Here is a 12630-nt window from a genome sequence, read left to right on the forward strand (position 1 = left end):
TGTGTGTGTGTGTCCTGTGATAGACTGTTGTCCTACAAAGTGCTGTTTCCTCCTTATGAACGATCACTAGCATTGTAGGCTTCGAGTTGTTCTGCCAAGTATTGTTTCCTCCTTATGTACCTTGCTTAATGGTAGAGACCTCAGCTTCCCTAACACCAAATTAGATGGATGGAAGTTCAGAAAATGAATGGATGGGTGCAAATTGAACTGACATTGCCCTAATTTTATAGTACCTTTCTTCAAATTGTTAGTGCATGGTCTACAGTATTGCCATCAACAGTTAACAGAATTTATGTTAAAGGTCTGTTACAGTGACTGTGCTTAACAGATGTTTAGAATGTTTGGGCCTGTGGTGGAGTTTGACATAGGTACATTAAACAGTATACTTTAGGTTTGTTGTTGCTGCAGCCATAAGCTACCTAAATGTAACTCTTCTGTTCTACCCACTTCTTTTATTTTGCAAACCTTTTTTGCTATTTGGGAGTGCCTGCCAAGTTTTCAGCCTTCTTCCTAATGATCTGTCAGCCATGCCATTTGATAGTCCCTTGAAAGACAGTCCACAGTTAATAGGTTTATAGATTCATATGTGATTACTAGGCTAGTGATTCCGGGGGGGCTTTTCAACCCTAACCATTTTTCCCAAATGTATATGACAAGTTTTGTTATTCTAGGGTTATTTTAAGGGGTGTATGTAGGCTTTGGCATGTGGATGGTCAAGCATTTACAGGCTGCCTGTATATTATAGAGACATAGGTGCCACACTAGGGGGTAAATGTCCTATTCTCCATTCAGTGGTCCAAGTTACACTTGGATTGGGTTAGGGAGGTAATGCTTCACATGGATGGGAAGCCTTTCCACAGAAAGGGTTGCCTCTGAGACACTTGTTCCTTCAACATGTCCAGCTTATACTGCATTAGAAGTTTAGGTCCCTATATCAGGTAATTCTGTTAATGTTATTTTGTGGATATGTAGCAGGTCCATCACACGGGATCAGTGCATGCTTTGTAGGCCAGGCATAGATAGCGTGTCAACAGTGTGTAGGAGGCAAAGTACAGGGAATAGGGCTTTGAGGCAGTCAGCATAGGACATGTTGTTTATGCCCTGTATTATTTTAGTGAGGAACCTCTGTGGGTGCTCCATTTGTTGCATGTGCCTTGTTAGGTACATATCAGAGGGGGCATTGCACTCAATGGTTGGTGTGATGAGGGCAGTGACACCTTTGGACCTAGATATTATAGACATGCAAGTATGACATCTAAGTCCAAGTTGTGCACAATCTACAAAGTCTGAGAGGAGAAGAAGTTGCTTTTGCTACATTTAAGTACTTTATGATTTCTTTCATCTGTTGATATTACATGCACAGCATATTTTGGTGGAACAGAATACTTCTCAGCTCTTTATAACTTTCTGTGATGCCTTAACTCATGGCTAATTATTTCAAAGCCTGTCATACTGTACCACAGAAGCAGTCATACAGCATTTGGAGGTATGCTCTTGAGGCTTTGCATAATGTACTCAGTAGTAAACGCAGTACATGTTATAAGCTGCATTCTCTACAGATACCTGTTGGGTAGGGAGACTTAAGAATGATGCAGTGGGATTCCTGTCAGGTAATTATTTCTGTCTTATTTATTGTGCAGGATTTCCCCATCTGATGCAGAATCAACAACAAGTGAACAGTCCAGTGGAAGAGAGACTCCTGAAGAAACTCCAAGGCACTCTGTGACCACTGGTGAGAGCAAGCAGCACAGAGCTGTTAAAAATGGTCAGTGGCATTTTCTTCTATATGTGAAGAAATAATGTAAGATAAAAAGCAAGTACTGCAGTAGAAACACAAAGAAAAAAAAACACAGTAGGCTTAGTACCCATTTAGAAAACTAGTATTTAATGGACAGAAAGTTTCTTCTAACTGATCGTAATTTGTTTTCTTTTTGGCTAGGATTCTTTCTAATCACCACTGGTTCTTCCCATACCTGAATTTTTAACATGCTGTTGTACCTTTGCAGTCTTTGAGACTGAAACGTTTCTGTGACCAACCCTCCTTTTTACTGGTAGTCAGTTGCAGGCATCCACTCTACTGACACTGATTAAATGCATCCTGATATACTTTTGAATTACACTTATTTAACTGTATTACATGCCAGAGATCCTTAAATTATTTTCACTTGAGGTTTTCTACCTGTGCTATTTTTTCATTCTTTGGAGGTGCTTGTAAATCTCTGTCATACCCTACAGGCTGCTTGGTGTGATTCACACATACAGCCTCTTAGGCTCCTGGCTATGCATTTGGTCTGTCTCCATCACCTCTGAAGTGCAGTTTCCATCGAATTGTGGGTCTTTTGTAAATCATGAGCATGTATCCATGGAGCTATAACCAGAAGACTGCCTCGCGCTCTCCCACTACAGAATTCTTCAGTTTGTCTGATACAGCAAAGAAAATCTTAGGTTTTCTCTGCGTGCTCTGTCCTCTAACACTGCCATTTTTTGAAACAGCTCTTCTTGAGTAGTGTCATACTCAGCCAGCCTTTTCTTCATTTTGACATCTTATTTTTGGAGTTTTTTATCAGCTTATATAAATATCTGTTTAAAGTTTCTTCCATTTTTTCCAGACTTTTTTATTTGAGTTGATATACTTCAATGTTTCATTTGTTTTAATCAACTCTGAGTACATTTAATTTATTTTTTCTTCTAAATTACTAGAAACCATCTCTTGTAGCAGATCTGGAGCTTGAACTGCCCTTTGCTGAACAACTGCAGGATTCTTCCCAGTCAGATTTTCTCTTCACCTTTTCTAGTTGATTTCTGTCATACTCTCTATGTTTCTTCTTTGCTGGCATCCACTTACTAGCAGGTAATGAAATTTTCCTAAAACTGATAGAATTACCAGCCCTTATCTCTCAGTTTCTTTTTCCACACTGGGAGAACTGAAGTCAAGCTGTTGATCAGTGTGCAACCGTCTTAGAAGTCTCTCAGGCCTCCTAACCATTTTAAGAGGAAGATACAACTTTGCAGGCTTAGGAAGCAGCCCTAGTGGCAGCCAGAACTGCCTTCACTCTGGAATCCCTTACTAAATCTTTTAGGGAGTAGGTTTCACAGGGGAGACCACATCAGGTCTGCTAGTCATAACTGTTTAAGGGAGTCCAGTTCTCCAAGTCTGCCACAGTTTGATGTAGTATCAACAAGTGCAAGTGAGGTTTGGATGTGATTAGATGAGGCCGAATCTTAAAATTCCTGGGTCATCCCAACCATTAAACACTCTTTTGAGTGACCAATCTTAAGTTGTCAATCTCGCCTTCATTCTTGCTGGATGGGTTCGGAGCCGATCCTCGGCTCCGACTCGGCACTTGCTTAGCTTGAGAACTCCTTTTACCAGCTCGAGGCAACCCTATATCCCATGATGCAAGGCGGGACTACCTTAGATCTCGTTTGCCGCTTTGCGAAGAGGTCTCTTTTTTGCCAGCTCAGGTAAGTTTGAATTTTCAAACAGTTTAGTCAGGGTTTTGTCTCTCCCTTGTTCCATATTATAGTGTGTAGTGTTTCTACAGCCCACCCTATTTCCCCATATAGTTAAAAACTTTCTAGTTATTGTAAGTTTAATTTTTTCAGTTAGGCCTAGGCCTCTTTTCTTAATCCCTATCTGTGTGTGTGTGTTTGTTGGGATTAATTGTGTGACTGTTTGGGGTGTGTGAGTGTTATTTTACTTGGACTATGTCTAAGGAAGGAAAGGTCTCAGGCTTCAAGAAGTGTGACTCGTGCTGTCAGAAAATGTCTCTGACAGACGGTCACACTTCTTGTGTTTACTGCCTGGGGCCTTTACACCTGCAGGACTCCTGTGCCATATGTCACTCTTTTAGCCAGAGAGTCCTGCAGGAGAGGAGGAATAAGTTGATCCTCCATGGCTTACTAAAGCCAGAAGGTTCACCCACTAAAACTGGGTCTAGTAAACCTTCCAAGCCACCTAAAGTTCAGGCTACAGCTTCTAAGCCTTCCCCGGTGGCTCCGAATCCTTCGGAGTCGAGATCGGCTCCAGCCGGAGCCGATCTTTCTTCTTCTGAGGTGGTAGTGTCGGTTCCGATCGGTTCCGACACTCAATCTACTGTTGCCTTGTCGGCTCCGGCTGGAGCCGACATATTATCCAGTATCGGAGCCGAGAAGCCTTCGGCTCCATCTGGAACCCAGAGGACGTCGGCTCCGATGGCTTCGTCCAAGAAGAGATCTCGGTCCCCTTCTTTGGAGTCTATCCACCCGGGCCCCGGGTCTCCTCTTTTGTCGGAGCGGAGTCACCGGAGCCGATCTTCGAGATCTTCCAGGCTGTCTGACCACGATTTAGAGAGGGTGGTAAGCAGGCTGTTGAAGTCACAGGCACTAGCCCAAATGCTCCATAGCCCGTCTCAGCAGACTTCGGCTATTGCTCTCCCCCTTGAACTTCCTCCTCCGACTCCCCTCCAGAGTTTGGAGCCGGAGCTTCTCGGGACAGCGACCGTGTCGGCGCTGGAGCCGATACATCCCCTTTCGCCTCCGTCGTCTTCGGCTCCGATCTCCTCCATGAGACCTTCCTTGGAGGGATCCGGTCGTCGAGTTTCCCTTGTCGGCTCCGAGGGGGCTAGTGGCATCGGACCCTTGTCCGACCCTGCTCTCCCTCTCGGGGCTTCGGCTTTGGTAAGCTCGGCACCGACATCGTCCTCGGAGCCTTCTCTCTCAGTGGAGCCGGGAATTCCTATTTCCTCGGAATGGGAATATTCCAGCCTCCCGGGGAGGGGAGCCTTTGAGGTGATGAGGAGTGTCCTGGCACCTGAGCCAGGTCAACGGTCCATCCCTTTAGCTCCTCCCTCTTCGGTGCCTGTGGATGCCTCTTGCCAGCCTCTTGCTCTCAGGCCCAGGGATCCATCGCCCCAGGTTTCCCCATTGGGAATAACTTCCTCTTCCGAGGTTTCTCCTGATCCTGCAGGGGAACCCCTCGGAAGAGGACGTGTAAGAGGAAACACACAGACTCCCCTGAGTCTACAACATCTGATACCGACTTAGATGAGTCGGAGGGTTCCCCACGGTCCCCCTCTGAGGATGTCTCCTTTTCAGACATCCTTGAGCTCCTCAAACAGAGGGGGAATTGGCCCTCCATTGACCCCTCCGAGGATGAGTCGGTATACCTGGAGGCTTTTGGATCCCGACCCTCCACCTCCTGGGTGTCTCCGCCTTTTGACCCACTTATGCAGGTAGTGGCTCGGAAGGCGTGGGCAGCTCCAGATTCTGTGGAACCAGTCCCCAGGAGACCATCCAAATTTATTACGGCCCCTTCAGACAAGCAGTTTCTTTCTAAGGGCGTCTCTGTGGATGCTATGGTGGTGGCGGCGGCCACCAAGAAGGAACTTGCGGATCCTTCAGTACCTGTTCATCCTCCTAACAAAGATTCTAGGACCATGGACAGGTATGGAAAGCGGATGTTTTCTTCAGCGACCTTTGCTATGCGTTCGCTGAACTACCTTTGTCACTTCACCAGGCTTCAAAGACATATTCTCAAGGAACTAGGTGAAGTGGTTCAGGATCCTTCAGCTGCTGGGGCTCAAGACAAGATTGCCTCACAGCTAGCAATCCTAAATTCTTTAACCAACTCCTCCATGCGGCTCATATCCTATGCAGCCGATGGAGCGAGCAGCGCCGCAGGCACAGGAGTGGCTCTTAGACGTCAAGCCTGGATGCGGCTTTGTAATTTTGCGGACCCCTTTAAGGCATCCTTCACCAATACCCCCTTTGACGGTTCGGCTTTGTTCGGACCTCAGGTGAAGGAAACCTTGACCAGGTGTGAGCAGGACGGCAAAACTCTTTCTGCCGTTGGAGTCCATTTTTCCACCCCTTCTAGACCCTATCCCAAGGGTCAGAAGGGAGGGAAGATGTGGTTCCATAAAGCCCAAGGAGCAGCAAATGACACACGTGGTCAGTTTACCCCCAAAAGCAGAGGGGATAACAATAAACGCGCCCTAGAGGCAGAGGGGTCCTCAGAACCAGGGCAACAGGGAGTCTCTTCCTGAGAAGCCCTTTCAGCATCCCTGAGGTGTTGCCCGACTGTCCACCCTTGGAGGCAGTCGGGGGAAGGATTTCGCTGTACCCAGTAGCCTGGCGTTCCCTTTCACAAGATATGTGGGTACAGTCGATCATATCCGAGGGTTACAAAATCCCCTTCGAAAGGTATCCCGTACCTCACCAATCCCTTCCAGACATCTCACCCGGTCAAAGGGATTTGGCAGAACAGGAGGTTTCAAAGCTCCTAGAAAAAAGAGCCGTCCAGACTGTTCCAGCAGACCAAGTAGGATCCGGCGTCTACTCGAGATTCTTTTTGGTCCCCAAAAGGACGGGAGATTGGAGACCAATATTAGACCTGAGCAATCTAAACAGATTTGTCAAGAAGGCAAGATTCCGGATGGTCACGCTTCAGTCCATTCTGCCCTTTCTGGGCAAGGACAACTGGATGTGCTCGATAGACCTTCAGGACGCGTACTATCACATAAAGATACACAGGCGTTCCAGGAGGTTTCTCCGCTTTCAGCTAGGGACCAGTCATTATCAATTCAGAGCCCTGCCCTTTGGCCTCACTTCAGCCCCCAGAGTGTTTACCAAATGCATGGCAGTGGTCACAGCTCATCTGAGACGTCAAGGATTCCAGGTGTTTCCTTAGTTGGACGACTGGCTCCTCTCAGCCACCACCAAGCATCAGCTTCTTCAGAGCAGAGACTACACTCTGCAGCTTTGCAAAAGTTTGGGAATTTCAGTGAATTTTGAAAAATCTTCTCTGCTGCCTTGCCAGTCTATCACCTTTATAGGCGCAGAATTAAACACTGTTAGTTTGTTAGCCAGACTAACAGATCAGAGAATTCTGGACATCCAAAAATACGTTCAGATTTTATTGCAGAGCAGCAAAGTCAAAGCCAGATTGATACTGAAAGTTCTAGGTCTTATGGCTGCGGCCATTGTTCTTCTACCACTGGCTCGCTTCCACATGCGTCTTCTGCAGTGGATGTTATTCACTCAGTGGTCGTTCCACAGTCTTCCGATGAGACACGAAATCTTAGTTACACAATCGTGCAGGACTCATCTAAACTGGTGGATATCTTCCCTCTTTTTCATCAGGGCCGACCATTTGTTCCCCCTCCTCCGGTTGCCACAGTCACTACGGATGCCTCTCTGATCGGGTGGGGGGGGCATTATCAGGGCAGGATGGTCCACGGGACGTGGCAACCCATAGAATACCATCTGCACATAAATGTCCTGGAGATGAGAGCGGTGCTTTTAACGTTGCAAGCCCTCAACGACTTTCTTCCCACGGGGACTATTGCAGTGCAAACGGACAACATGTCTGTGGTCTGGTACATCAACAAGCAGGGCGGGACCAGGTCCTATCCGTTGTGTCGAGAAGCTCTCAGACTTTGGCAATGGGCAATCTCCTCTCATCGGTTTCTGATAGCAACGCACATCCCCGGCAGGTCCAACCTCTTGGCGGACAGGCTGAGCAGAGCCATTCTCATGCCTCACGAGTGGTCTCTCAATCAATCTATAGTGGACCAGATATTTCGGAAGTGGGGCACCCCTTGATGCGATCTTTTTGCTACACCCCAAAACAACAAATGCCCCGACTTCTTCACCCTCTTTCCCCTATCAGGCCAACACCTGAGAGACTCTCTAACCCAGGATTGGCCCCGGGGACTTCTGTACGCTTTTCCTCCCTTTCCCTTGATTCCACAAGTCATTCAGAAAGCTACCGTTTTGAGGGCCAAGTTGATTCTCATTGCCCCTTGCTGGCCTCGACAAATTTGGTTTCCGACTCTGCATCGTCACCTCCTGGTGCAGCCTTGGCATCTGGACCCAGTTCCGGATCTTTTGATCCACCAATCGGGTCAACAGCACCGGGCCATTCGTTCTCTCAACCTCACTGCTTGGTTGCTCCACTTCCTTCCCTAGCCAGGCTTCCTATGATCTCTGATCCTGTCAGAGATATCTTAGTAGCTTCTTTGAAGTCGTCCACCAGAACGGTTTATGCTAGCAAGTGGCGACGGTTTTCCCTTTGGGCAAACTCCAGGCACATTGATCCCTTTACTGCACCTGTGCATTCTGTTTTAGATTTTCTAGCTGAAGTTTTTCAGTCAGGATCTTCTTCATCAACAGTCAAAGTTCAACTGGCGGCTATTTCCAAATATCATGTTGGCTTGCAAGATCATAACATTATGTCACATAGACTATGCAAAGCTTTTCTGAGAGGAGTTTTTCTCCTGAAGCCGCCAATAAAACATCCTCCTCCACAATGGGATCTGAATTTAATGTTAGCATCCTTGATTTTACCACCTTTCGAACCATCTGCTTCATGCTCCTTGAAGTTATTGACCTGGAAAACTATATTCTTACTGGCTGTCACTTCAGCAAAAAGGGTTTCCGAGATTCAAGCTCTCTGCATCCATTCCCCTTACTTGTTTTTTCACAAGGACAGGGTATCCTTGAGAACAAATCCATCCTTTCTCCCCAAAGTTGTTTCTCAAACTAATATTAATCAATCCATCGATCTACCAGTCTTTTTCCCAAATTATTCTGACAGAGCTGAACAAAAGCTTCATTTTTTGGATGTCCATCGTCAGCTCAGGTATTATTTGCATAGAACTAAACAATTCAGGAAATCAGACCAATTATTTGTCTCCTATGCAGAAAACAGGAAAGGTCTCCCAGTATCAAAAGTGACCTTATCCAGATGGTTATCTTCCACCATTTCTTACGTGTATTCGCTCAGAGGCAAGCAACTACCCTCTAAACCGAAGGCACACTCAACCAGGAGTCTATCCACTTCTACAGCTTTTCAGGATAGGCTACCCATTGATACCATTTGTGCAGCAGCTACTTGGGCCACTCCTCATACCTTTGTCTCTCATTACAAATTAGATTTTGCCTCCAGGGAAAGAGCCAGTTTTGGTTCCACAGTTCTCAAGAGTCTGTTCCATTGAGCCACCCGGGATACAGGTGCTAGGGACGCTGTCCCATCCAGCAAGAATGAAGGCGAGATTGACAACTTAACATTTAGAAGTTATGTACCTACCATAACGTTCCATGTTAGTTGTCTTCTCTCGCCTTCTTTCTTGCGTCCCTCCCTCCTTCCCCCTGGCCTGGACAGATCTTGAAGGGTTTCTCTTCTCAGGTTGTTCTCTCCTGAGTCTTCAATAGAAGAGTCTATTGTTAAGAACTTGTTTTTTCCTAGTTCTACTAGGTTAGTCTTTTAGCAGGGTATTTTAGCTACCAAACGAGATCTGAGGTAGTCCCGCCTTGCATCATGGGATATAGGGTTGCCTCGAGCTGGTAAAAGGAGTTCTCAAGCTAAGCAAGTGCCGAGTCGGAGCCGAGGATCGGCTCCGAACCCATCCAGCAAGAAAGAAGGTGAGAGAAGACAACTAACATGGAACGTTATGGTAGGTACATAACTTCTAATTTTATCTCAGATGAGTTTGCAGAGCAGTCCCAGTTTCCACTCTACAAAGAGAAGGTAGAGGCTGTTCCACATTATGGAATGAAGTTTTTTTTTCTCATCTCTTTCTCATTCTGAAGAAAATGAGGAGGAAGAAGAGGTTAACTTTCTGGGTCTCAGAGACTTCAGCAAGCACATTTGGTATGTGGGCAAAGGGGCCTCCCTTCTACCACAACCACACAGCTATAAATCCTGAGTTACTTGGTGGAGCTGTTTGTCAAAAGCTTGTCCCACACCTCCATCAAAGTGTAAGTATCTGTCTGCCACTGCAGCTTTCCGTTTTGTAGGCTGTTCAATTTTAGCCTATTCTACAGTGCTGCTTTTCTTCAGGGGTATTGTACAGTTAAAGTAATCAAGAAAATGTATACCTGTACCTTGGCATCTTAATTCTTAGATGGAGAAATTAACTGTTGGACCATCTGAACATAGCTTATCAGTAGCAGATAAATTTGTGTCATAGAAAACTTTAGTCTTAGTGATTATTTACTCATGTGAGAGAATCTCTGAGCTTAATGCCCTGATGTACAAAAAGCTGTATACAATCATCTGCAAGGTCAGAGTGGTTCTTAGGGCTAACCACTCCTTCCTGCCTAATGTGGTGCCTGAAATGGCACTTAACCAGTCTGTCCAACTACCATTCTTCTATTGTAACCCACAAATCAAAGAAGAAAGAATCTTACATCTGCTAGGTTCTAAGTGTAGGTCAAATTCTACCTACCAAAGTCTGAAGAATTCAGACAATACGAGCAGTTTTTACTCTTCTTTATGGCAAGCAAACAAATAAGCCTGTTTTAAAGCAAACACTTTTCATATGACTAGCAAACTACATTGTCATTTGTTATAAGAGAGTAAAATGTGCCAGGGAGAACATATAAGAGCCCACCCTACCAGGGTAGCAGCAACTACAGCAGCCTTCTTTAAGAATGTAACAGCTGAGAGTAATGTTACCACAAGGATTACAGTGCACACTTTTGTAAACATTACATTTTCAGCCAAGGAGCAGGGCCTGTTGTGATATCTTCTTTCCCATAGGAGAAGCTACTACTTTACTAATTTTCCTTTGGGTAAGGAATTATACTGTAGCATATATACTAAGCACAGTACATTTGTGTGAGATGTTCAGTGTAGTTTTCCACCCGCCTATGCCCCTTTTTCCCCAAAAAGGGTCTTAACTGTGTCAGAGGGGACCAGAGGACCTGTAAGGTGAGTGCAGTACTTTTTCTTAACAGTGAGCATTGCTCATAACTTAACATCCTCACTCCAGATGATTTTGGGACAAGGGGAACCTTCTTTCTCTTTCAGGGGCAATTTATTTGTTCCCCTATGACAGGACACACTTTGTGGAGGCCATTAGACCCCACCCCCCAAAAAAAACAACTAAATGTACTGCAGGTTGCTTTCTGTTTTTTGATGTGTGTCAGCCAGCATCCTGAACTACAGGAGGAAACCAGTTGTTTACTCTTGAGATCACACCAATATGGATGTCTACTTCTAGCTATTTAACATGGATAATGAACTATGTTGCAGCAGTGACCCTACTGAACCATGGTTATGGTGAGTGTACTCATGCATCTGTCTTCTCTCAGTGAAAGTCTGGTATCAGGAATCTCTAAAATGGTGATGGTAAGGCTTATTCTACCCTTGCTGTACTAGAAGTCCCTTCTGTCATTCAAAGATTTACAGACTGTCCATTTCTACAGACGTGATTTTCCTTTACAACTGCTTCCTTCATTTTAGCCTCTGTTAGGATTTTATTGGTTCATAGCATTGTCCTTTGTACTGTATCTGATTCCAAGGGTGCTTACAGTGATTTTCAGTAGTGAAAACCAAAATTCCTTGACAGTGGTGCATGGATGATCAGTAACATACTTCAGAGACCATGTTCTCAATATATTCAAACATACTTGGAATTTATTGTAGAAACTAGGGTGAGTCATTAATATGCAGAAATCGCAACTGCAGCCTATCAAGATGCTTCTCTTAAAAATGAGGAAACCAACAAGAACTGGCAACCACACTCCAATTTAATAAATGAATTTAAGCGCTTTTCGACTGATACAACACAGCCTTCTTCAGATTCTGAAGAAGGCTGTGTTGTATCAGTCAAAAAGCGCTTACATTCATTTATTAAATTCATTTATTAAATTGGAGTGTGGTTGCCAGTTCTTGTTGGTTTCCTCATTTTTAGCAGTTTGTCGTTGGATTTGTGTTTAATAAGATGCTTCTCTTCCTAGGTTTACATTTTAATGGCATTTGTGTTAGGATTTCCTCTGTTAGAAAATGAAATCTGATCATATGTTGATAATTAAGTCTTTTTAATTAAAATTCTTTCTTTTGAAGAAGTCTTAGACCATGTATAGTGTATGTCAACTGCAGCGGCTACAACCCAAACGCAAAGCTCTACATACATACAAATACTTCAGAACAATGTTCAAAAATGCATTCTGATCCTCAAAAAGTACATTATCTCCTTTCTTTAGAGCAGTCATATATAATATTCTTAAATTTCTTTGTATTGTCTAAGCTGTTAATTGAATGTAGTAATCAGAACCCTGTATTACTAGTTTATTCTACTAAAAGTTTTAAAATTTGTGCTTCTTAACCGTTTCCTTTTTGAACTCCTTAGACCTAAGTTTCCTTTACAAATCTGAAATCATAGGCACTACAGATTGTAGTAATGTAAATGTGAGTTATTGATTGTACACAATACTGCAGTAAGTTTAATGGATCCAAATGAGTCAAAGTAGCACTGTATTCACAAACATCATATGTATTCCCATAAACAGTATATATGTTCTATGTTTAGAATGTAGTCCTGAAAGTAGCACAACTCACAAAAGTAAGTCATGCTACTGTTCTGCTCTGTACAGACCAATCCTTCGGATTATGAATCATGAAACATGTTAGTATGAGCATCTCTGCATTTACTTTAAGGAAAACCAAGTGTATACCAGTAAAAGGACGAATGTTTTACTTAATAACCTTGTTTTCAAACTAATGAATGCCAATTATTCCCTTTCTCATTGAAGTAAGCTATATCTTAGAAATTCCACTTACAAACTGAGAAGCCAGACAAGCTTCCAATTGCAAAGACCTCCATTAAATTTAAATGCCACACAGAAAGTATTTAGCAAAGC

The 12630-nt window shown here is 44.3% G+C and overlaps 1 protein-coding gene across 5 annotated transcripts in view; it reads left to right on the forward strand.

Annotated features, from left to right (window-relative positions):
* The window catches only part of KIAA1549 (KIAA1549 ortholog), a 2575340-nt gene that overhangs the window by 1853449 nt on the left and 709261 nt on the right, over positions 1 to 12630 (forward strand). For 4 of the 5 annotated variants that reach the window (XM_044088205.1, XM_044088206.1, XM_044088208.1 and 1 more), the window contains one exon: positions 1641 to 1765. In XM_044088205.1, the coding sequence (XP_043944140.1) occupies positions 1641 to 1765 (125 nt within the window). The remainder of the gene's footprint in view (positions 1 to 1640; positions 1766 to 12630) is intronic. The other variant, XM_044088207.1, reaches the window with a different exon arrangement.

The sequence above is a fragment of the Protopterus annectens genome, chromosome 11.part0 (assembly GCF_019279795.1).
Source record: "Protopterus annectens isolate FY-2018-M chromosome 11.part0, PAN1.0, whole genome shotgun sequence".
Lineage (NCBI taxonomy): Eukaryota > Metazoa > Chordata > Ceratodontiformes > Protopteridae > Protopterus > Protopterus annectens.